The sequence below is a fragment of the Fonsecaea nubica genome (genome assembly GCF_001646965.1).
Source record: "Fonsecaea nubica strain CBS 269.64 chromosome Unknown Scaff34, whole genome shotgun sequence".
Taxonomy (NCBI): Eukaryota; Fungi; Ascomycota; class Eurotiomycetes; order Chaetothyriales; family Herpotrichiellaceae; genus Fonsecaea; species Fonsecaea nubica.
Genome location: NW_019173707.1, coordinates 160,181 through 183,394, shown reverse-complemented (window position 1 = coordinate 183,394; position 23,214 = coordinate 160,181). Strand labels below are relative to the sequence as shown.

Below are 23,214 nucleotides of genomic sequence, written 5' to 3'. Positions count from 1 at the left end.
AACTGGCTTGGCTCCAGTAGATGAACACCGCCCGCATTCCGTCTTGGTTGATCTCATCCCGAGAGATGTTATCCTTTCTTGTATCGACTCGGTCCGGTTGGATCACGGCGCAATAGCCAAGTTGGGCGTGCTTTAGGTCGATGGAAAGAAGGAACACGAGGATCTCACCAAGAGGAGGGACAAAGCGTGGCTTAAGTGCTTCATCCGAGCTCCACCAGCGAAATCATCCCCAAGAAACTACACGCAGACTTGCAACCCAAGGACAGCAGGCCGGCTTCTTGCAACGTTCTCGGAAGCCTGATGCGGCATATGAGGCTCAACATGTCAGGATCCGACAGAGACAAGTGGGACAGAGATTGTGACAAAATCTTTTGTTTCCCTCTTCGCCCGCCTGATATACTCTTGTCACTCATCATCTTCGATCCTGTACCTGGTGTCCTTTCACCTGGCTGAGTCATCCTTCATGTCTTTGGTCATACGTGCATTATTCTGCATTGACTCCAAGTGCCATCCATCATTAGGTCCTTCAAGTTTTCCTCCAATCAGACCCGGAACTCCTCGCTGAGCAACAACATTCAATCCCTAAACACCCTTAACCAATCCCAGACCCATTCCTCGTTGTTGTGCCCGTCTACCGTCTATGACCAAGAAAAGACCGTCCTATCCCATTTCAATTTCATAAGGAATAGTCGTCGTTGAACACCAAAGAAAAGGAAATCAGGGCCGATCGAAGAACAGACGTGAAAACCTGGGGAGTGCTCAGCAATGAAATCCAAGACAATCTCCTAGCCAGCTTATTGTCAAGAAGACACGGAGCTGCGCTGGAATTCGGAGTGGAGATATGGTCGCATGCAGGCTCGTTATATTTCCCGGAATTTCCGCTGACAGAATCGTGTTGCCAGGTCATTAGATGATGGCCAACTCCGGAACTCCAGGACGCGGTACGTGGACCGAACGTGAAAAGGGGTGTTTGATGTCTTTGCCAGGTGTTACGGCCACATTCTGCGATTATTCTGATGGTTGTGGTACCGATGGTGAGCATGCTGTGGTTTGGGGTTGAGTTCGGGTTCGTTTTGTGGCGCCTGTTCGTCTTTTTGGTCTTCCCCCTGAGGATCGTCCTCATTCACCTCCTCATCTGGCTCCATCGCTCCCTTCTCCTGCCCTGTTGTATCCTCGTCCGGGTTCTCGTTTCCATCTGTTTTCTTCTCATCTTCTTCCTCGCCTTCTTTTCCCTCTTCTCGATTGGCATCGTCTTTCGTATCTTCATTTTGTTGACCATCGCCGTCCAAGCCCTCCACGGACAGACCTTCGACGTCGGAAAACTCGCCCAACATCTCGAAGCGGAAGGGCTCTGGGCCAACGGCACCGTCGACATCAGGAGGATGTTCGAGATAGACATGCCCTGGTTCAAACCCGTGGTTGAAGATTTCTTCGTCCTTCTGCTTAGCGCTGTCGGCTTCCTGTTTGAGCTTGAGCATCAGCTCCTTGGTCACATCCATGACTTCTCCTCCCTCTTTCGGGTGCGTAATCTCTTGTGCTGCTGCGGCGTAGTTGAGAGCTGCCTCTACAAGACAACCACGGACGTCGTCCCCGACCCAGGAAGACAATGTGCTCATCAGATCGGAATCAGCGCCCTTGAGAAGGCCGTCCTTTTTCAGGAGTGTCTTGAATTGAGGTAGGTTCCGGACAAACGCCAACAACCCCTGAACACGAGCGACTTGAACAGTCTCGTCGTTGACGCTGAACGTCACACTCATCACGTCGTGGCCATCGCTCGTATCCCACTCGGCGACGCTGTTGGGAATAAGAATGCGGCCTTTGTCACAGCGGTCATCCTCGGGGCCCAGGTCGAGGAGGGAGATGCCAAAGTCGAGTGACTCAGAAGCAAAGGCGAGGTGGAACTGAGTGCCAATGTTGATCATGACCACAAATTCGGGACGATAGAAACTCCCGTCACAATGTTTCTCAATGTTGGTTCGGGGGAAAGCTGCGTAAACTCTTACTCGGGGGTCGATCTGCATGCTTGACGGGAGGGGAACTGGGACGAAGTTGGTTCCGCCACGTAGACTCCCGCCGTCCTCATTGTGTTTGGTCATGAAGTTGTCAGGCACCTCTTGCTCGTACTCAAACTCGCAGTCACCACACCGGAGATGGCACTTCAAGATTCGTAGAGGCTTGAAGCTGTAGACGAAATGGATGTAATCGCTGGGATGACGTACAGTTGCAACCACTTTCGAGGGGTTGTTACCAACTGCTCTGTGCTGTTGCTCGTTCGGAATGAAGAATGGTGCCCAGTTCTTTTCGGTATGTTGTCGGTCGGCGTCCTTGATAGTGAGAACAGTCGAGTAGTTAGAGAACGGTCGGAAAATATACATCGCTCTCTTCCACTCGGTTCGTCTTGCGATCATGTTGAAAATGACCACTGGCTCCGCACCCTCCACATTGTCCTCCAGGATGATCCGGGGGTCTTCGGGTCCGTACAAGCTTCCGTCTTCCTCCCACTGCGTCGGGACGTCAAAGACCAGAGGGAATGTGAATTGCTGTCCACCCCAAGTAATGGTATGGTTGTCCAAATGTTCCCAGTCTTGATTATATAGTTGACCTCGCAAGAAGCTCATCTTTGGTACCGAACGTGTTTTTGAAGGGCAGAAGATGACTCGAGTGACGGACAGAAAGACCTTCTGCTCTGGCAGCCAAACACTGGACCCAGAAAGGCGCGCCCATGTCTTGTCTATGATCTCATTCGCTTCTAGCATGGGGTCGTTCATCATCTCATCTGGATAGTCGACCATCGGGTGCGAGTCAAGGGACAGGGCTATTTGCTTGATGTCATCGTCGAGGAAGAAGCTCTTCTGCACCCCCACTGTTGAGTTGTATTTCAGAGTATCGCACGATCTCTTCCCAGGCAGTCCAGTATTCACGAACCCCGGTATCGGTAACGGCTCGAAGGGTCCCCATTGCAGGTAGTAATCAGACCTCGATCGGTCGACCTAGGACTTTGTTAGCGTACAGCGCAGAGAACAAACGGCTTCGATGTCGACTGCCGCTCACCTTTTTGTGATGGGCGATTGCCGAGTTCTCAGACACAAAGGTGTTTTGGAAAAACAGAACAATCAGAATAGTCACTACGGCGAAGATGCTGAGCCGTTGTATCCTTGCGGGAGCAGAGAATCTGTCCAGCGCCGGACGTATCCCCATATTGCGTATCTTCCTCCTCGTGGGCAAATGTCGCGAGGAGGGGAGGGAGACGAGAAGGAGAAAGACCGGTTGCTTCGGTGAGTGGGGGTCGAAGCTTTTACTCCATGAGCAAGTCCCAGAACGTTATATCGATATGGGTTTCATCTAGTCGGTTCGCTAGTGAAGGGGACTGATGAGATTAGTGTCTATGGTTGGTGCGGCGCCCACAGTCAAAAGATTCCAGTCTTGCCCGACCAGGAACATGGTGGGAGGATCCGATTTTAAGGCGGGACGAGAGTCGGGGATCGATCAAGGTATCAATCGAGACGTCAGTTCACATAGGGGGGATTGACCAGGGGTGTTGATAGACCAGAACAAATTCATGCCTGAGTCTCTCTTCCCCGTACATCGGAGAGAAGGAGGCCATGGCAACATAAAAAGGGTACTTGACATCAGTCAGAGCCAAAGCCTCGACCGTCCTGCGGAGATTGCGTTTTGCTGGTACGAGTAAGTCGCATGGATGGAGGGACACGTTTGGGGACTGGTGCACGTTGAAAAACTGCCCAAAAGCATGTTCAGAGTTCAGGGGATGAGTGAGATAGGCTGCTGTGGCGCGCCAAAATTGGATCTAGCCTCTGCCTCTGTCGACCACTCTCGTCCTTATCTTCCAGTCATTGGTGGACAGGGGGTTTTTTTTCCGATCGTCCAACTTTTCCTTTCCAAGTGTGCTGAGACAACGAGCAGTCTCCCGTGCCCAGCCAAGCGAAATGTGAGCAAACAGATGGCGAGGATGCAGAAGAGGATTTGGATGGCCTGCTGTTAACAGATTGACGGCTCTTGCTGAGCCCTCAATTTATCACATGTCTTGCGTCTGTCTGACAGATTAGGGGTCTCAATCGAGTAAATCGGGGGCCGATCCAAGCAGCCACGCAACTCGGCAGGGATCAGAGCAGAGGAGATGTGGTGTCTGCAAAAACCCCTGAGAGGGAACAAGCTGGGCGGACCGTTGAACAGGACGTTTTCTGCCACGACACCCATCGAACGAGGGACACTGGGGACTCGGCTTTCTTGAGGCATCACGATAGGTCGTTGGCAACAACGCCTAGGACGAAACGCTCGACAGTGCGCGTCGCGCGTTGCGTGTTGCGCGTGTTTCTGTCGGGTACCTGCGTTAGTGTGGCAACTGAGGGGCCGTGAGGCTTGAGCTGACTCTGGGCTCGGTTGTCCACAGTTTGCTTGGTGACCCTCACACATCGGGACACGGCGGGGTTGCACAGTCTGATGAGTTGCTGTATTATATCAATTATGAAATGAGTTGGTTTCGTGGGCCAATATCGAGCAGACGAGGATTTGCATAGTTGAGAAAGTGACTGGGAGACAGAGAGGTGTCTCTGCTAAAGCTGCGCTTCTGACCGGCCCCAGACTTCTTTCTCTTCATCACAACAACCCGACAAAATGCCTGTGAGATTCAATGGATTCCTGTATTGTATGAACTAATGACTTCATGGCAGCCAGCCGTCAACGTCTATCATGAAACACGACTAACTCCTCGCACTTACCACTCCCACGTCTTCTACAGCGCCTTACCTGTTGCTTCTGTACTGCAGTGAACCTAACACTCGCACCAGTGTCCCTTCTCCAATACCAATTTCTTCTCGGAAGATAAGACGCCAGCAAGTATACACTTCTCGTCTTGCAGACCGAGCCATGTCAGAGCGACATTCTTGGTGTCATAGTGCTGTACCGTCTCCGAACCTCATTTATACCTTCTCCTGCTGCACGACCTCGACCTGCGCAGCACTTCCGCCAACGGCTGCCTTCTCTTCCAACACTCTCTCTCGCTCCAACTGATCACTGACATTAGCTTCCCGTTGTCCATACCTTCCGATCTTGTACCAGGGAAGGCGGAACAATGCATCCATGCCTTCGAGACTGCGGCCGCTCGTCTCCGGGATAAAGAACCATGCCCACACCCCGCCCAGGATCGTGATCGCGGTGAAGAACCAGAATGTTCCCTTGGGGCTAAGATCAAGGAGCATATTTGGCACAGCGCGCGAGTTGCCGTATTGGTTGACTGTTTGCAGACCGTGTTAGCATCCGAACCCTAACCCTGAGGAGCAACCGGGACTCACCAAAATGGAAGCACATTACGAGTGAGCTGCTGACAGCGCGGATTCTGAGAGGATAGATCTCAGCATTCAAGAGGTACTGGATACTATTCCAGCCTAGAGCCCAACCGACACCTGAAATGTATATCATGACGATACCACCAGTTGAAGCATGCTTTTGTGAAGCTGTGAAGACAGTGTCGTCGTCGATGTTGGGCACAGCTGTCAAAAAGGCTGCAATGTAGCACATCGAGATGGCTTGTAGGGCAATGCCGATGGACAAAGATCTCTTTCGTCCAATAACGTCGACCAAGAACAAGGCACAGAAAATGGAGGCAACGAACTTCACAACCCCACTGCAGATCAAAACGCAGTCAGTGACTGGTGTAGGGTGTCACCTGGGGGGAGGATAGAACTCACAAGATGGCTGTGGCGTACAGCTATTGTCCAGTCAGTCCTGAGCTGCATAAAAGTGTGATGGCATCAGACTTACCTTTTCATTGTCGCCTTTGGTGCCGAGGAGCGCAAACATCTGTAAATCATACATCAGCACAAATCAATATAGCGGAATTCCAACTGCCACTGATTTCTCCAAAGGAGAAAGACAGCCATCGTAAATGGGCAACATACGTCAGGAGCATATCTAAACAGCGACTCAATGTCAGCAACAGCGTTAAGAAGCAAATTAATCTGAAATAAATGTTCTAAGGGACAAGGGGTGGTTCCAATACGTACATGGTGATACTTTGAGCACCGGACCATTGACCCAGCAACTGAGTTCCAAGTCCCAGGTAGATGCGATAGAAGTTGTTAGGCATGCAGAACATCTCTCGGAGAATGCCAACAAAGCCTTGGCCCATGGTCGCTTCCTGCTCTTCATTCAGTTGATTCTTGATACCGTTGATCTCTGCCGTGACGTATTCGTCGTCGGGGGCGAGGCCTCGAATCTTGGCTAGGTTGGCTATTGCGTGGTCTACCTTGCCCTTCTTGATCAGGAATCTGGGGGACTCATTGTTGAACCACGACAGAACGAAGATGAGACCGGCAAAGATGAGGTGGAGGGATGTCGGCACCATCCAGGAGGCTTCCTTGTTTTGGTTCATGTGGAGGCTGCTTCCCCAAGTCGAGAAGTATGCCAGCTGTAGAAGGTCATTTTGCTGAGTTGACGGGAGGAGGGATTATCGTCCTCACCATGATTCCAATGTACACCGAGCCTGAGAAGACGCAAGTGCAAAGTCCTCGGACGGCCCGGGGTGAGATTTCGGAAAGGTAAACAGGAGCGATGACGGTGGTTTGGCCAATTCCTAATCCTGCAATAAAGCGACCAGCATACACCTGGCCCAATCGTCCGTTGTTGGTCATGAAGATGACTATTCCAAGAATCCAAAGGAGACATCTAGACGTAGTCAGCGCAAAAGCTTCTGAGCACTATAAGAACGAGACAGCTCACAGTTGTCGAGTGGCCCAGAGACGACCGATACGGTCGGCGAGAACAAAGGCCAGTAGGGCGCCACCGACGCTACCTATCTGAACCATTGCGGAGACATTGCCCTTGACATTTGCATAGTCATCCTCATCAAGTTTGTCGAACCCTAAGAGATGCTGGAAATCATCCGTGTTAAACGTGCCTGGTCGGACACGGTCAGTAAAGATCGACTGGCGGTGACGTCCCCGTTGTGTCTCTTACCGCTGATCAACCCTTCATCGCTATACATTACTGTCAGCTCGAGCGTTCCTGGATAATGGGATGATACAGGTGGCCACTCACATTCCTCTAGCAGCACCCATAATGCCAAAAGAGACAACCGCAAACCAAAGTCTCCAGTTTAGAACTTCCTTGGGTTCATCCGACAGGGAACTACCAAGGCGGAAGATGTTCAGAGGTTTACCTCCTCCTCCACCCATGCTTGCGATTTGGCGGTAGATTTCTTTGTAATGTTTTGAGAAGGACAAGAGAGTATGGCAAACGTATCCGCAGGGTCACACTGGCATGAGCGATCTGGGCAAGGACGAAGGGCGAGTTCGTCCATCTTAAATATACCAAGACCTCTTCCAAGAAACTGGCCTCCTCGCCCGACGGCTTGGGTGGTGGCTTGGAATTGCTTCAGAAAACCTTGCTGGCACTCGAACCCTTCTTCGCAGCGCCATTGACGATGTCTTCCCCATGCCAGATCTGGCAAATCCACGGAGAAAATCGAGCGGACGCCAAGGAGTTGGATTCTCGTTGTGCAGGTCAAGACCGTCAACTTGCGGGGGTCGGGTGCAACATGATGGAACATGTTCCTCTGGAGGAAGTCCCCCGGAAGGGATGGTACAGGAGATGAGCGGCGGCATCAGCCTATCAGCAGAAGCGAGGTCAGCTTTGATGTAACAGCATTTCCATTGACAGAGGGAGCACCAAGGGCGGAATGCGAGCTGAGATGTCGATCATTCAAGGTGCCAAGACTCCACGTCGTCATGCGAGCACAAGAACAGCACCAATAGTGACCTGGTTGAGGCGGAAGGTAGGAGTGGCTAAGAGAGGAGCAAACCGATCGAGGAAGGCTTCCGGTCGGAGCGAAAGAACATCCCCTTGACGTTCTGCGTTACAAGCCCGACCCGGCGCGACACGGAGCAGGGAGACAGGGAGTTGAGCAGGGTGTCGAAATAGGTGTGGTTGCCCTGATGTGTCTAGCAATTCCACTCCGCAAAAGTCGAATGCCGCCCCGCGCCCATTGATTTGTCGTCTCAAAAGCCGACGGCGCCACTCAACTCCTCTTAGCAATTCCCCCAGATCCGCCCCATCATCGCACCCTCCGCCTTTTCTCTCAACGCCGACCTTCTTTTCGTTATTCTGTCTGGCGCCGTTTTCATCCGACTCTGGGAGCGGAACCCAACGACAACGATGCTCGAGGATCATCAAAGAAATTTTCAGACTTTCACTGTGTCGGACCTGAGGCCGTCTGACACCGCGCCGAGAATTTCTCCTTCCTGCAGGGGTATTTCTGAACAAAGCTATCCGTGTCGCAAGGCGTGCGCGCGGCCATGAAGAACTGCATGGGATGAAAGAGGGGGCAGCAAATGAGATGAGAATAGAATAAACGTCACAATCCACAGGAAAGGGGTTGATTACCGGGCGACCGAGTATCTTTCAACTTCGAAAGAGATTTTCATGTTTATCCGGGATTGTATTTGATTCCCAGCAGCTACTCAAAGCTTGCTCTTTCCACCCACAACCTTCATCAGCGCCCGACCGTTGCTCAGGACAACCTTGCCATTGACCTCAGTGAGGAATCGGACCTCTTCCCAGCCGTCCTTGATGTCGCCAGTTCTCCAGATCTTCGTCACAAGCTTCTGGCCGGGTTTTACAGGCGCGGCGAAGCGAGCCCCAAATTCCTTAATGTTGGCTGGATCACTTCCACCAAGGTTTTTGAGGAGGGCATGTGCCGCAAAGTTCCAGGTCGACAAACCATGCATGATGGCGCCCCCGAAACCAATCTGCTTACCAGGTTCAGGTGTCGCATGGAGTGGGTTATAGTCGCCGTTGAGTCTGCAGTCGCTCAGTGTCAGAGACGCTGGTATTGGAAACTAGGTTGGAGCTGCTTACCTGTACAGATGTGCGCTCTCCGGAGTCAGCTGCTTCTCGCTGACTACATCGGGACTGTTTTCCCGGCCCTTGGGCGGCGGATAGTTGACGGACGCCGGGCCCTTGGGTCCACCCCAACCGCCCTGGCCGACAAAAAAGCCAGAGCTGACCACCCGACTGTACACCTCACCGCTCTCCTTGTCTACGATGGTCTGCTCAGTCTCGACCACCGTGCCAGGTTTGCCCTTGTCGTAGACTCCAATAACTTTGGACCGCAGCTCGAATTTTCGGCCCGCGGATGTCGGTGGCAGAGGCTTGAGAAATTCGATGTGGCGCTGGCCATCGACGGCACGTCTTGGGTCCATCTTGGGGATGCCCGGAATGGGATTGCTGGCTTGAACAGCATAGAAGTCGATGACTTCCTGTGTGGTCTTCTTGAAGGCTAACGCATCTGTGAGTTCGGGGCTGCGGTGGACAATCCAGGACGAGGACAGGACTCACGCAGGATGATCGGGTATGTGGGAAACACGGCGAAATTGGGATGGAGTTCCTAAAGGGTTGTCAGTGAGAGGTGTCCAGTGTACTTGAAGCGTCTCGCTATCAGGCACTCACGTAGATGAAGTGCAACTCATCCACCGTGCAGCCAATGCTCACGGCGAAGAGCAGGACATCTCTCTTCAACCATGACACCTCGGTCGGAGGATATTCGAAGCCAACACCAGGACCTGACATTCTGATTCGAGCGCTGAGGTATTCTTTGGAGAGGAAGAAAAGTATACGGGCTTCAAATGCACCTTGGGCAGCTCCAAAATCAAACAGAGGACTTGGGAGAGGAAAGGATTACATTGGGCAAAGTCAGCTTCAAGTTTGGGGGGTCCTTCGAGGTGCGTGGACTGGGATGTGGGGAGCCGCGTGCCGAGGTAAGTCGTTATACCTCGATTACAACGTTAGCCGGCAAAAGGCCACCACCACGAAGAGTAATCAATCAATTAATCACTTCTATCGAAACAAGAACACTTCATCGAATGCAGCGTGGAATGTCAGATGTGAGATCTCAGCTCGAGGTCGCTACGACATCTATCGTCATGTGCCTTTATTAATGAATCTTTTTCGTTTATCAAAATCAGCGTCAACTCGTGGGGTATCTTAGACAAATAACGAGGAGCTTGGGTTTGTTTGTTCCGGGGGGCCTCCATCTCGGTCACCTTTTTCGTCGTAAACGAGGTATTCATCCATGTGTCTGTTCTCATCGCACCTTCACAGGTCAATGAATGCTACGGGACCTCCAAGGTGTTATCCAGGACGGATGTAGACCTCATGATCACGCCGAATAACCATGCAAAGGACGGATGTCGTTCCCATTGTTGTCATGGGATCAGCACCTGCGAATGATCAGTAATTCGCAGCTACGTCGGGGGACAGGGAGGCCTTACATTCGGTATTCGCAGGTTCCGCGCGCGGATCGTCTGGGGTCCGAGGTCTCGAGTTCATAGTCGATCTTGATGTCGAGATCTCGTCGGTTCTTGCTGTTGGGCTTGTTGGAGAGGAAACCCCGTACCGTTTCTCCCTCCTCCACGGTCAGAACCTGTCGGAGATAAAAGACAGTCTGTTTCCAGTGCGTATATTTGGTGTGAGGCCCCGTGGAGAATTTGATGGGCTTGTGGCACGCCGTGAAGTCGATATCGAACCACGCGATAAGAGCATGGATGAAGTCATTTCTTTGACACCGAAGCTGGAACGGCTCTGAAAATGCCAGCTCGGCCGGTTTGACCGTATTGAGGTCAATAGTGAAGACAGGGCACGGGTCCGTGACCAGTGCCTTGAACTCCACCGTGTCGACTAGAGGTTCACTCAGAGCGCTCTCTTTCATAGGGGAGAAATCAAATCCGTAGACATTATCCCAGACTGGAAATGGAAAGTCAGCCTGCGCCCTAACCACCTTGTTGACCGCACTTACATCCGATCTTGTCCTCCTTGTACTCTCCATCCTCAATGCCCGCCATGAAGATCGTGGCCTTGTCTGGGAAGATTTTGCCGCCGGGCCTCAAATACTTGTCGCGAGCGTAAAGGACCGTGTCAAGCATGCTCTCGTATAGCAGGAAGTAGCCCATCCATTCTGATATTATGATGTCGACTTTGCCATTGTTCAGATGTTGTGCAGGTAGCTCCACCTCTTCCATTTTGCCTTGGAGTAAAGTAATCTTCTTTGAGAGCCCGTTGGTCTCGACGATGAGTTTGGCCTTGTTGATGATGCTAGACATGTCGACACCAATGACATGTCGAGCACCCGCCCTTGCGGCGAACCTAGTCGGAGTCAACTATTGTCTCTGCAACCGCAGGTCAGGGGATGCACAAACATGCTGAGGATGCCTGTGCCGCAGCCGACATCAAGGACGACCTTGTCTTTGAAGATGTGTGGATTTTGGTAGATAGCGTCTCGGTAAGATCGGGTCCGGACTTCATCTTTCTGCGATTGTGATCAGCTTGCGATTCACCACAGGTGGGAGGTGGGTTTGGTTCCGTACCAGCATCTCTTCGTGGATTCCATGATGATCGTAACTGTGCTTAGGGTTACTTGACGCCATTGTCATTTTGGTAGCCGTACCAACCTCGTAAAGTAGCGAACTTCAGAATGTTCCATGCCCGCCATCCTCTCTTCGGTAGACATATTGGCCATATCAGCCACCGACGGGCCAGGCTTCGTGCCGTTCATGACTGCTGATGTTGAAAATCAAGGATTGAACTGGGCAGCAGTCACTGGTATAGTACTCTCTATGCCAGCCGGTGAGCATGAATATTGATACCAGGCTAAACAAAAATAAAATAAAGTTTTGAGCCTAGACTAGCGAACACTGCCAGACAGGGAAAGGCACACGTGATCAATGTCTAGGCAAACTGAGAGTGACGATGTTTGCGCTGTTTTCTATTCTAGTCCACCTAGGCAGCCTGGATACCTAGTGAGCTAAGTTCTGGTGCCTGTACCTCGTACTAGGTGAACATTCAAGGCTGTGAGTTGGAATGAACTCCCCTTTTGAAGGAAGCAAAAAATACATTCAGTTTATAGTTCTGAAGAACCTGACAAGATTGGACACAATGGGATTTGAACCCATGACCTCTCGCACATTTTATTCCCTTTGTGTTGGTTGTTGAGGGTTATGCAAAGCGAGCGCTCTACCCCTGAGCTATGCGCCCGAATAACAGTCATTTTGCTTGAAATTTGGCATCTGAAATATATACACTTCTATTTTTTGTGGAATCGCTTGGCGCTCGGAGCTTTTCGGGCACCCACCATTCTCTTCTTCCACTCCCGCCGATGTCTTCGCTCGCACCTCGCAAATAGGTTTTGCACACAGCGTACTGTAGGTTCTTGAAGCAGTTATCGGAGCTCTCACTGGCTCCGACAAGATGACAAGCTTTTGCTTCAATTCCCACTGACGAGATTATATCTATACGGGGACCTCTGGAACGAAACGTACAGGTCAAACAGCTTCAGATATAGGTGGATTGACTGACTGGCTGTATTTGGGTTCTGCTCTATCTTTTATTTTCTACTGCTTCTCAAGCATGGTGTATGTATCCGTTTATCCGTAGGCGATGTCTGTAGCTCGCGTTCTCACGCTGGTCCTTGTAGGCTTCTGGGCTAAGCCGGATTGCCCACCTCTTCCTTTCTCTTTATATCTGCGTTCGCGTCGACATCGTCCAGCACCGATTCTCCTCTCTTCGCAGCCTTCACGCGCAATTTCTTGATCCTCCTCGTCTGGCGTTCCGTTTCCCGAGTAACCCACCAGGTAAACAAGGTGACCAGGATACAAGCGCCGATGATGCCCATGGCCACCGCAAATGACACAGTGTAGTGTGGTGCATATTTGGACTGGAAGATCTGTGGTCCAATTGCCCCACCAATCTGGCCGTAGCTGTTGACAAAACCGATGGCGAACGCAGATCCCGTTGCACGAGAAGTGGTCTGAACACGCCACGGCCACATCATGGGGTACCAACTTTGTGCAATCGAGTTGGCCAACACGGTCGCTGCGTAGACGCCACCGTTGTTAGGAAACGTGTACAGCACGCTGTAACATGCTAATATGGACACGAGGAAGCCGAGTGGGATTGTAGGGCGAGGCAACCAAGCGCTATCTGCGAAGTATCCGGAAACGGCAATGATCGTTATCGAGAGGAAGGACGTAGGTATATTCAGGAGTTGGCTTTTCGCAATTGACCTGTTGAGAAAAGAGAATGAGTATCGTAGATGAGTGTTTTCCGGGCGTTTCAACAAGCTTGCTGGTACTTACGTGAATCCCAAGTTCGCAATGACCGTCGGTTGATAGAACCCCAGACCTGTCGTGCCAACAGTCATCGTTGCCCAGACGAGCGTAAACAACCACATCCTCTTGTCCTTCAAAGCTGTGACGATTTCGCGGAAGCTGAAATTCAATTCTTCCGCTCGCGGGGCATTGGCGGGCAAGCGGGCTTGGATGAAGGCCTTTTCCTTCTCGCTCAGCCATTTGGCCTGCTTCGGAACTGTACAACTGATCAGCGCGCGATTTTCTCCTGAGAATCACTTTGTACTCACAGTCTGGCAAGACGAAAAATAGCAAGATACCGAACGCAATTGTAATGACCCCTTCGACGAGGAACAGCCTAGCAGTAATCTCCATGAGTCGACCTTTCCCTTTTCATTGAGGAGGAAGCAGTTCCAAAGCTTACCATTGCCACCCAGAAAGGCCATGGCTCCCTGAGATGGTGTCGAAGCCGAATGCCAACACGCCACTGAGGACATTGGAGAAGTTTCCCAGAGCATAAAAGTAGAGGAGACGGATCGACATCTCGTCGGGCCGGTACCAGTACACCATTTGCAGCAGCACGCCGGGAAACATGCCTGCTTCGCACATGCCGAGGAACCAACGGGCTGTATAGAGTCCAGCCTTGTTCTTGACTGCAGCATGGCATGCGATTGCAATACCCCAGGAGATCTGCGACATCATCAACATACTGCGAGAAACTCGGAGAGAGGGATATTCCTTACCAAGATGCGGGACTGCCATCGTGAAGGAAGCATCTTCTTGATGAATAGGTTGCTCGGAGCCTCAAAGATGATGTAAGGTATCTATGTTGCAATGAGGACTTATGTAGACCAAGTGTAAGGGAATGTAGCGGGCCAACTCACAAAGTAAATGGTCGAGACAAAGTTGTACTCATCGGCGGTCATATGCAGTTGGGTCATAATGTTGTCCGGGGTTCCCTTGTTCATGATTCGAGCGTTGGCCGCCTGTGAAATTTGGATCAGTCCCTGATATCGACAGTCCCAGTCAGTGGACAGTGGAAGTAGCTGGTTCATACATTCTGATAGTCCATGTTCTTGAGTAAGAACATGATACTGCACAATGGCATGAGATGCCAATCGACCCTCCGCATCAGCTTCTTCTCCTCGGCTGCAGTCAGTAGAGTGCGAGCCTTCATCCTCGCAGCATCGAAACCGACGATCTCATTCTCAAGGGAAGAGTCCTCTGCAATCTCTTCACCACGACGGGCGACATGGATCCCATTGTCCTCTTTGGTCTCTGAGACAACAGGAATGCTTGCGTTTCCCTTGTCATCCGAGACAAAAAGCTTGTCTGCCATTGTATCCCAAGAGCCTTGGAGAAGCTTAGAAGCTGGTACGAATGCTTCGGTCCCAAGCCCAAGGTACATCTGGCCGGGCCACGCTCTTTGTACTCGAGCGAAACATCGGAACGCTCCCCATTGCTTACCATTTCTCTGGGATCAAAAGGGACTTCTCCGACTAGATGCGGAGTTGTGTGGTGGTTCTAGACACCTCATTGGGTTGTTGTTGCATATCAAAAATGATGCCATCGGTATAGCAAGATGATGCCATCGACAACCGGCATAAACTCATATCCCACCAAGAAGGATCAATCTTTTCAAATAGCGCTGTTCATAATAGTAATTATCCTCCCTTTTCTTCCCATTGACCATTATCTCGGATCGGAGTTAGGGTCGTCCAACGGGCGGCGCCATCAAGGTTCCTGTTCCACGGCAAAAGAGGGGAGTGAAGTCAAAGGAACCGAGACCATTTGGCCACTTCCCCTGATCTCTAGAGTCAGTCATCAAACTGTGAGATTTCGTAGGTATCATAGCCCAGCGTACAAGAGAGATACCTCGATGCCTGGCCGTCTCTTGCTGCCCAGCCATGGGCCATTCTGGCCTCGAGGAGTGTCCCTACTCCCGGTCGCTGACGGGACAGGTGGATGATCTTGATGGCTTAGCGTTGGCTAGTGAAGACGAGGATCTTGCCGTCGAGCGTGTAGTCCATGAGTTAGAAAAGTTAATGGCAAAAGTCCCCTTGGTTGATGCATGCCGATGGACCGAGAAGTCGTGCTCTATGCTCTCTTGAGCCGGTGTGAGAGGAGGATGAATTCCACACTTTGTCCAACGGCCACTTGGCGGTGCCGAGGAAGTGGAAGCCTGAATTTTCGCCATGCGTCCATCACGACACGACAGACTATTTCAATGATATGTCAGGATGTGGTTGGCGATTGAGATACGAGTACAGGCCCGCTCAAGATAGGGGACTTGATTTCTCTCTCCAGTCGTCAAATTATATTGTGTGATACACAATCCTAGTGCTGAATCGCTTCAGACTTCGGTCCACCGCGTCGTTTTCTACTTTTCCATGACTTCAACCAACCCTCTTCCCTCCAACACCACGCTAGAGTCAAACTATCCTGCTCGTTGACCAGCAATCCAATATCTCGAGTGACTTCTCAAATACAAAAAGGCTCAGACAACTCAATAAACAAGAGGCACGCTTGCTAGCTTGACGCTGCCAATCGCTAAACTGCTGGAAATCAATATTGTGGCAATAAACCCTGTATAAGCTGAGTGGCGGCTCCTCCGGAACAAACCCCCTCCCAGCCATTATTCTTTTGATATCCAATATTTATGTCCATTGATTAGTTTTCCAATGTCTTGCTTGCGCTGCGTATCCGCTCATCGCCGAGAGCGGCCAGCCAGAGACACCGCTCAACGATTCCCTGGACTGGTTCAAAGGTGTACCTGGAACTGGCATCAATTAGGCGTAGAAGACCTTTGACAATGATAGCCGTGCTCCTATAACGTTCAAAGTTGACAAGCGACTCGTTCCCGCGAGTACTTGCAACATGAGAGGGCTTTTGTGCATTATATGTCAAGTCACGAATATACAATCCTGGGGCACACGTTAGCATCTGCGTCATGGGTCGTGATGAGGAAATGACCAACCTAGAAATGGGATGCAGCCGCCGCTGAGATCGGATGATTCCATCTCCACCCTCAGATCGTGGAAATTACGCAACGGTTGCGCGAGTACTTCCATATGTTTCAACAACGACTTGTCCGAGCTTGACACCAACTCCCAGGTTCTTGCGAGTCGCGTACAGTCGGTCGAGGTCAGCGCAAGCGTGAGTTGCAGCATTGTGGCGTAGTTGTGCAGTCGGCGAGCGTGTGCCGCGACATGGATGTATTTGGTGATGACTCGTGCTCTTTCATGAATGTCCTGTGTCAGAACAATTTCGGACAAGGTCCATTTGACAACTAGGTTAAACCGCGTGCTGACTAGGTCAATGCCTCGCACGTTTCCGTTGCACACACACTCGACCCAATCTAGAACGTCATCTGTCTTGCTGCTCCACCGCATCTCGACCAGGTCGGACCATTCGACTTCGGACAGTGCAGACTTTTCTATCAGTGTCATTTGTTGCGCAAGAACTTGCGAGTCGCAAGCGAGGATGAAAGGCATATGCGCCGGACCTGCGGGGAGACGTGCCAATGGCTGTGTGAATGATATGTTTCTTTGCTCGGTGGTCGGCTGATCTTTGTTCTGGCGCTGAGTCGTTTGCGCTGTCTTGCTCTGTGGCATGGGATCCGAGGCTCGTTCTAGTGGAGTAGGGATGCGCAAGTTCACCACCGAGGCATAGGTCAACGGGTGTGCTGGTATCTCCAGCCCAGATATAGCTGTTCCAGGGGCGGCAAGCATGGGCGAGATAGAACGACCCGCGGCTTCAGAATAATTGATGATGTCCACAGATATCTCTGAAGAAAGGTCTGAGAGGTTCTCATCTTCATCTAGAAGGAAGGACCGTGCACTGTCGTTGGCAGTCTCTGGTCGTGGAATACTTGTCCTGTGCTTGAGTCCGCTCGGTGGAGGTCCCTTGGGTAGATGGAATAGTTGAGGAGGATCTTGTGGAAAATACCCCGGTGCAACCATAGGCAAGTCTGCGTTTGGTTTCATGGGCAGAGCCTCAGCGGTGCTCTCATGGCCTGCTTCCCGTTTCAATAATGGCAGAGATCCATAAGACTCGTCAGAATCGGCCACACTTTCCGTGGGAAGGCCGAAGATGGAAGATCGACGAGAGGACGTCGGCTTCAGTTCCACCACCAGAGGCTCTGGAGTAAGAGGTTCGTCCCCAGACTGCTCCGAGGCGACTTCATCCACTGTCGTGCGAATGGCGCTGGTGAGAGCAGGAGCTGGCACCGGATGATCGGTGGTCGGTACCGAATTACTAGCTCCTGGCTGAGACATCCGACTCAGCTCTGGTAGGGATCGTCTCCTTGCAGCAGTGTCCAGCGGATTCTGTTCCATTGGTGGTGATCTCTTCTCGTACCGGCCCTCAAGCTTCATCAGGGTTGCTTCGAGTCCGCCATCCTCGTCATCGGGAATGGCAGAAAAGCCAGCGATAGCAGCCTCGAAGGAAGGCCGAAGGTGCTGGGACGAGTGAGTATTGATCAGAGATATGGGTTTTTTCGGTGGCGGGACCTCTACCGAAGCGATACGCTGGACAGTATCCGTTTTCATGATAAGTAATGATCCATGAGTTGATTCAGAGATGACGCTCGCAGTATCCAGTGAAGCATGGTGAAATGTATGATCCAATTCCTGCACGTTTTCCACTCGACGCAGGTCTCCTCCTGGCCTCCGTCTGAGGGTTTGCGGCGGGAGTCGTGTCTCGGGATTCGAGTGTTGCGCATTGATGTGTCCGTTCTGCATGGATTCTGGGACAGAGGCTTCTTCAGATTCAATGACAAAATCTGCATCCGCGAAAGTATCGACTGGCTTGATCTCCTCCCGAACGGTTCTGGAGCTGGCCGTCGTAGGAGAATGTGCTGTATCAACCGCAACCGGGAACTCAGCCTGGACATCGAACACAGCATCGGGTTCGATGAGGTCTCTTGTGACCAGTTCCAAACTGCTCCTGTGTTCTTGTGCTGGTGGCAGATCTATATCATGTGGAAGGACGTTCGAACTCCTTTGTGTTGCAACACCATCAAGACTTGCTCTTCGATCATCCAGTAGTGTGGCAGCAGGCACACTGAGCAGAGGTAAAGGAGCAGTCTCCCCGTAATCAAAGTCGATGTCTGGGACTGGAAGCGCGCCAGACATCGAAGGGAAATCTGGACGCGTATCGTCAACTATTAAAATTGAGCCACTTTGACGAGTGGCATGACTTGGCATTCGCTGTGGCTCCTGTTCATCCTCAGCTGAAGCGGCTGGCTGAAGAGGACGATTAATGGCAAAGAATGGGGCGTAACTGATTCGATGTTTCGAAGGAAATCTTGTCTCGTAGTTCTGACATGCCGCGGCCGAGAGAAGATCGATACGCATTTCGCCCTTTCTAGGAACAACCGTTCCAAGCTTGTTTCGTAGCTCGTCATGAGATTTAGAAACATTAAGAGGCAAATGTGCCGTTTGACCACGTACCGGACCATCTTGGGCAGACGGAGCAACTGTGATCAGGGTCATATCGATATGACCATGTTTACTCCCGAGAACCTTTCGTAACGAACCAAAGATATTCCTTGCAACAGGTTGAGCCGCAGAGTGTGTACCATGCTCCTTTCTAGGTCCTCTGGGGCCCCCCATTTCTTGTCTGTCGAGAGATTGCGTGGACTGCGAAGACACAATCTGAACGAAAGGAGTGCTTGGGCTGTAAAGAAGCCCTCGAATAATGCTTCCATCTTCCACGACCTGCACGGGAGGTTCGGCTTGCATTTTGCGAGGGGTTGGCTCTCTGTTGCTATCGATTGAGCTTGCTCCTCTCTTGTGGCCAATGACCTTTTGAGCTGGCAGGAGTTGAGTGACTACGTGCAAGTTCGCGGGTGCGTTCTTTCGCCTTAATTGAACAGAGACCGGATGAGGAGCTTTCGAGTGACTTTCACTGCCACTACCGCTAGGGCGTAGAAGGTGCTTGGGAACAAAACAAGAGGTTGCTTGCACGCTGCCATCGCTCAGTAGACCAGAATTTCCCGATGTTTGGCGATCATGGCTTGGCCTAACGGCAGTATCTGCTTCGAACCAACTTTGTTGCGGCTTTCGTGAGACTGCGGTCTGAGAGGGTGCATGCTGTGCTTGAGCAGGATGAGCGACGGTCCCTTGCCTTGGGGTACGGTCAGTCTCATCCACTCCCCCGGGCTGAATGTCTTCTTCCTGTTCACCGTCCAGATCGAAATTCTCAGCACCCCAGCATAACGAGCATCGCCCATTCCAGCAACGCTTCAAGTCGCGCAGGAGTTTGAGGTCGCTGAACCCATTCGCTGGATTTGCCCTGACGTCGTTGTACAGTCTGTTGACCTCGTTACAAAAACGTACCCGAAGGCGGTGATCAACAAAAAAGTCATCCATGAAATAATTCAGGATCCAATGACGAAGGGCGGCAAACGTGCGTACGCGGATGATCCTGCCGTCGTCTTCTAAGCGACCTATGGCCCACCTTAACCTCGCAAGGAGAAGATCAAGCACTTGATAAGTCGACATATAAGACCGAAACGTCAGGAAAAAATCGGAGACCAGCTCATAGTCCATGAAAGAGTCTGACGATATCTGGGCGATGATCCGAGCAGGTGTGGCCGCGGTGATTTCCCTCACGTTCTGGCAATAACGGACAACTGAGGGGTCATCATACATTTCGGTCAACCGGTCAAAAACTTGTGGTTGGATGATGCTGGACACACTGGACGTCGAGGTAGATGATGCCTTGGCGAGTAATGGCATGGGAGGTTGTGCGGCCGCCGCCTCCTCTCCGCCGCTCATCTCTGTTGCTTCCAGTTTTGCGAAGGCTTTGATGCTAGCAGGCGGGGGTGCTGCAAAGAATCCCTCTGCCTGCATAATAGCTTGAGTAGGCGTGACATCCGAGGGAGTGATAGATCCCCTGGTGAATGAGGACCCCCTCAGCATTGGAGTTCCATTGGAACTGAGGCGGAATGTACCGATACGATAATGTGGAATAGGAACTTCTAGGGTGGGATGAAATTCTAGAGCCATTTCTTCAGTGGATTCTTGTGATGTCTTTGGTCTTGCGGTCTCGGGGCGATTGATAACGATCCTCAGTGTCCGCGACTGTGGAGCCAGCAATGATTGGCGATGTTCTTCAATGGTAGAGAAGGACTGTGACCGACCGTGGCTCGAGAAGACCCTGGGCCTAGGTGAACGTCTAACAGACCGTTTTGAAGAGTTTGTCTGCTGCGAATGAGAAGAGGTTACTGATCGGGTGGTTGAGACCTTTTCATTCACCAGGGATCGTTGTTCGCCATTGCTCAGAATAGCTGGTGCTGTTGAGGGTGAATGTACTGGTGAGGCAACAGAGTGTGGAGATGCATTGCTTGTTTGATGCGTTGATGGCGTCAGGTAGAGGATCCCACCAGTCCCTACATTGCCAACAGTGAAGTTGCGACCATGGACATTGTCTGGGACCGTCTCCAGCGACTGCTTGGGCTTTTTAGATGATTTCGTTGAGCGCTGTCTCAAGACCTCTGTACTATCCTTGACGCGCCTGAGCGATGCCGGTGCCTTCCTGTCTGAAATACTGGGAGCAGAATTGTTTCGATTGTGGGTGCGGGAGACGTCGGTGTCAGGCGTTTTGGTACTTTTTCTCGGACTCGACCCATACTGCGAAGCAGAAGGGACGGTGGTAGTCCTGGTAGTGCCAGTAATGTGACTAGCAACCGCCGGGTCGAGGGAGATCAAGGAAACACGGCTGCTGAGGGAGGATTCGGAGGCAACCATGGCGGCGGCCATTGCATCAGCGAGGAAGGCGAAGTGGAATATCGAGGTTCATGGTCATGCGCAAGCCACCCCAAGCACAAGTTTGTGAATGCCAGCAACCAGCAACGAATTCATGGCATCGATAGCGACTGCCGGAAGGACAATTTTGCTAAGTATTGTGTGATGGTATTTTCACGCACAGTTGGCCGGCTCGGCAAATCAGTGGCCTCGTGGTTGGGAATTAGGACTCATCTGCGACGCGACACAGGCTCGATTGTATAGGAAGTGGATATGGTTCCGCCGCTCCTTTGGCCGAGATTCAGAAGGTACTGGGGCATAAGACGTAAGAGAAGGGACGGAACGACGATTCGCGAGAAGGGAATGACAATTTGCAAAGGTCAGTCAAGAGAGTGGGAAGGGAAGTCGAGGGAGCGGACGTTGGTAGTGGTACTGGTTGAGTAGTGTTTAGTGGAGGAGGGCGCAGGTGTGGAAAGAGAGGCATGAAAAACAGCGAAAGAGGGAAAAGCAGAGGAAGGCGGCGGCTTTGGTTGGTCGCCGGTGGTCACCTGCGGGTGCCTTCCAGGCCACAAAGTCACAGTTGTCCAGCCCGTTCTGAAGCCCGGGGGGGAGTTAAAGGTGCTGAAGGTTCAGCTGCCACGCGAGAACGGAGGAGCTAGCTAGTTGAGGTCTGTGCGGTTGCTAGCTAATCAGGCTCATTACGGGCTGGGTGACGGGTGAAGGCGGGCCAATCTCAGCTGCATCCGAAGGGCCTTGATAGGCGCGGATACGTCAAGGGCCATCCCCTCGGTCGGGACCTGCAGCTAAAAGGCGCAGAATGAACTCTGTGAAGGACTCGAGGGCTCTCGCTTACCGAGTCTCAGAAGAAATTACCATGGTGCTATGGTGGCCATGGCGGACAGGTGAGAAAAAGGATGACGACGATGCTAGAGGGCAGGTGGAGTGCCCATCATCCTCAAACGAAATATGATCAGCGAAATGAACTTGTCGATCAACACACTTTTCTCAACCCCAACCTCGCTCGTTACCAGGCACCCACGGTAGGTACTTTCTGGAGCTGTATCTTGTGTACTGTACCTCGTAGACTTCAGTAGTCACCAAACATCCCAAAGCAAGTATCCTAGATTCGATGCTGTTCCTCATCAATATGTACGAACACTGAGCACATAGGCACCAAGTATCTCGTACGTAGCCTCGCTAGTCACCTCGTACAGCGGGAAAATGCAGTGGTACCTAGCTCGCTAGGTATCATACTACTCGGCACAAGTTGTTCGTAACTCTTACTCCTACTGCCTAGGTAAGTACTAGGTGACTATCTAGCGTCTCTCGCACGGGACAAGTCACTACTGTGTCACAGTCTGCACTGCTTCACTATTTACCATCAACTCTTTTCCTCCCCACGCCGCCGCCTGCGCCGACCACCCATTAACCATCATTTTCTGTTTTATTATTCAATACACCAATCAAAGAACGGCGAATGAAAGACTCAGTCTACCTTTGACAGCCACCGCTGACCTGGTCTTTCGAACGCCGTGGTTTCGCCTATTACCAAGCTCTTCCATTGGCCCGACCTCCAGAATAGTCCCTATTTGGTCCGCGCAGAAGGATGGCGATCTCATTACCGAGTACATATGAAAGAATACATATAGATGACACTCGATCTGCGGGGGGACAGACGATGTGGCTAGGATATCTCGCACGCCAGCTTTTCCAATTGGAACACATCCGCCTGGATTCGCTACAAAGTTGAAATGGTTGCATAATATGTACTCGGTACGAGGTACAGTGCCTTTTTGCTTGTGAGGAGCTCGCGTGCTTTGGAGAGCACTACACTTCCATCCAGAGCAGCTGAAGATGTTTGATAATACGGGTTTGTTGCCAAGTTAGATTGTGGTGGAGGGAGAATTGTGCGATGCTAGAATACACGGACCTAGCATTGGCAGCAATCCTGAAGCCCTTCGATAGTCCTTTCCATAATCATTACCCAATTTCCTTCTACCATAATGGTGTACATCGTCCTTTCACCTGCCTTCACGATACTTGGTAGTATCGATCCAGGCGTATGCTGGAACCAGCCTTGAATTGAGGACATTCCTCACATAACCAAATCTTGTCCACATTTGCTCAGCCGCGTGCAAGGCTCGAGGGAATTTTTCCGTTGTCCCGGAACAGAGTTTTTCCAGTTCCCGACATTGCTCCGAACTCTCGGAAAAACTTTGGCTTGGCTGACGCAGCCACGCGTTGCCGCCACCACGCAGCCTGGCACTATCGAAGAAGTTTTCTCCTTCAACAACGTCTATTCTCGCATCGCATACCACCATTTAAGGCAC

At 51.5% G+C, this 23,214-nt stretch overlaps 6 protein-coding genes across 6 annotated transcripts; all 6 read right to left on the bottom strand.

Moving 5' to 3' along the window:
• Nucleotides 1-989: 989 nt before the first annotated feature.
• Nucleotides 990-3,198, bottom strand: AYO20_05729 (hypothetical protein; the record flags this gene model as incomplete). The annotated part of the gene is made up of 2 exons (XM_022644022.1): nt 990-2,990; nt 3,052-3,198. 2 exons carry the CDS (start codon nt 3,196-3,198, stop codon nt 990-992), a joined length of 2,148 nt encoding a protein of 715 aa, XP_022500026.1.
• A 1,739-nt stretch (nt 3,199-4,937) lies between these two features.
• On the bottom strand, nt 4,938-7,190 carry AYO20_05728 (hypothetical protein; the record flags this gene model as incomplete). The annotated part of the gene is made up of 10 exons (XM_022644021.1): nt 4,938-5,251; nt 5,310-5,641; nt 5,706-5,725; nt 5,779-5,817; nt 5,916-5,928; nt 6,021-6,424; nt 6,477-6,681; nt 6,736-6,913; nt 6,973-6,992; nt 7,054-7,190. 10 exons carry the CDS (start codon nt 7,188-7,190, stop codon nt 4,938-4,940), a joined length of 1,662 nt encoding a protein of 553 aa, XP_022500025.1.
• Nucleotides 7,191-8,474: 1,284 nt separating this feature from the next.
• Nucleotides 8,475-9,582, bottom strand: AYO20_05727 (hypothetical protein; the record flags this gene model as incomplete). Its single annotated transcript, XM_022644020.1, has 4 exons — nt 8,475-8,814; nt 8,872-9,292; nt 9,352-9,400; nt 9,463-9,582. The coding sequence occupies 4 exons, from the start codon at nt 9,580-9,582 to the stop codon at nt 8,475-8,477; spliced, it is 930 nt and encodes a 309-aa protein (XP_022500024.1).
• A 697-nt stretch (nt 9,583-10,279) lies between these two features.
• Nucleotides 10,280-11,563, bottom strand: AYO20_05726 (hypothetical protein; the record flags this gene model as incomplete). The annotated part of the gene is made up of 5 exons (XM_022644019.1): nt 10,280-10,755; nt 10,808-11,154; nt 11,208-11,317; nt 11,376-11,409; nt 11,460-11,563. 5 exons carry the CDS (start codon nt 11,561-11,563, stop codon nt 10,280-10,282), a joined length of 1,071 nt encoding a protein of 356 aa, XP_022500023.1.
• Nucleotides 11,564-12,490: 927 nt separating this feature from the next.
• Nucleotides 12,491-14,472, bottom strand: AYO20_05725 (hypothetical protein; the record flags this gene model as incomplete). Its single annotated transcript, XM_022644018.1, has 7 exons — nt 12,491-13,070; nt 13,143-13,371; nt 13,424-13,491; nt 13,558-13,823; nt 13,877-13,957; nt 14,018-14,140; nt 14,191-14,472. 7 exons carry the CDS (start codon nt 14,470-14,472, stop codon nt 12,491-12,493), a joined length of 1,629 nt encoding a protein of 542 aa, XP_022500022.1.
• Nucleotides 14,473-15,803: 1,331 nt separating this feature from the next.
• AYO20_05724 (hypothetical protein) lies at nt 15,804-20,899 on the bottom strand (the record flags this gene model as incomplete). Its single annotated transcript, XM_022644017.1, has 2 exons — nt 15,804-16,057; nt 16,111-20,899. The coding sequence occupies 2 exons, from the start codon at nt 20,897-20,899 to the stop codon at nt 15,804-15,806; spliced, it is 5,043 nt and encodes a 1,680-aa protein (XP_022500021.1).
• Between the last annotated feature and the right edge of the window lie 2,315 nt (nt 20,900-23,214).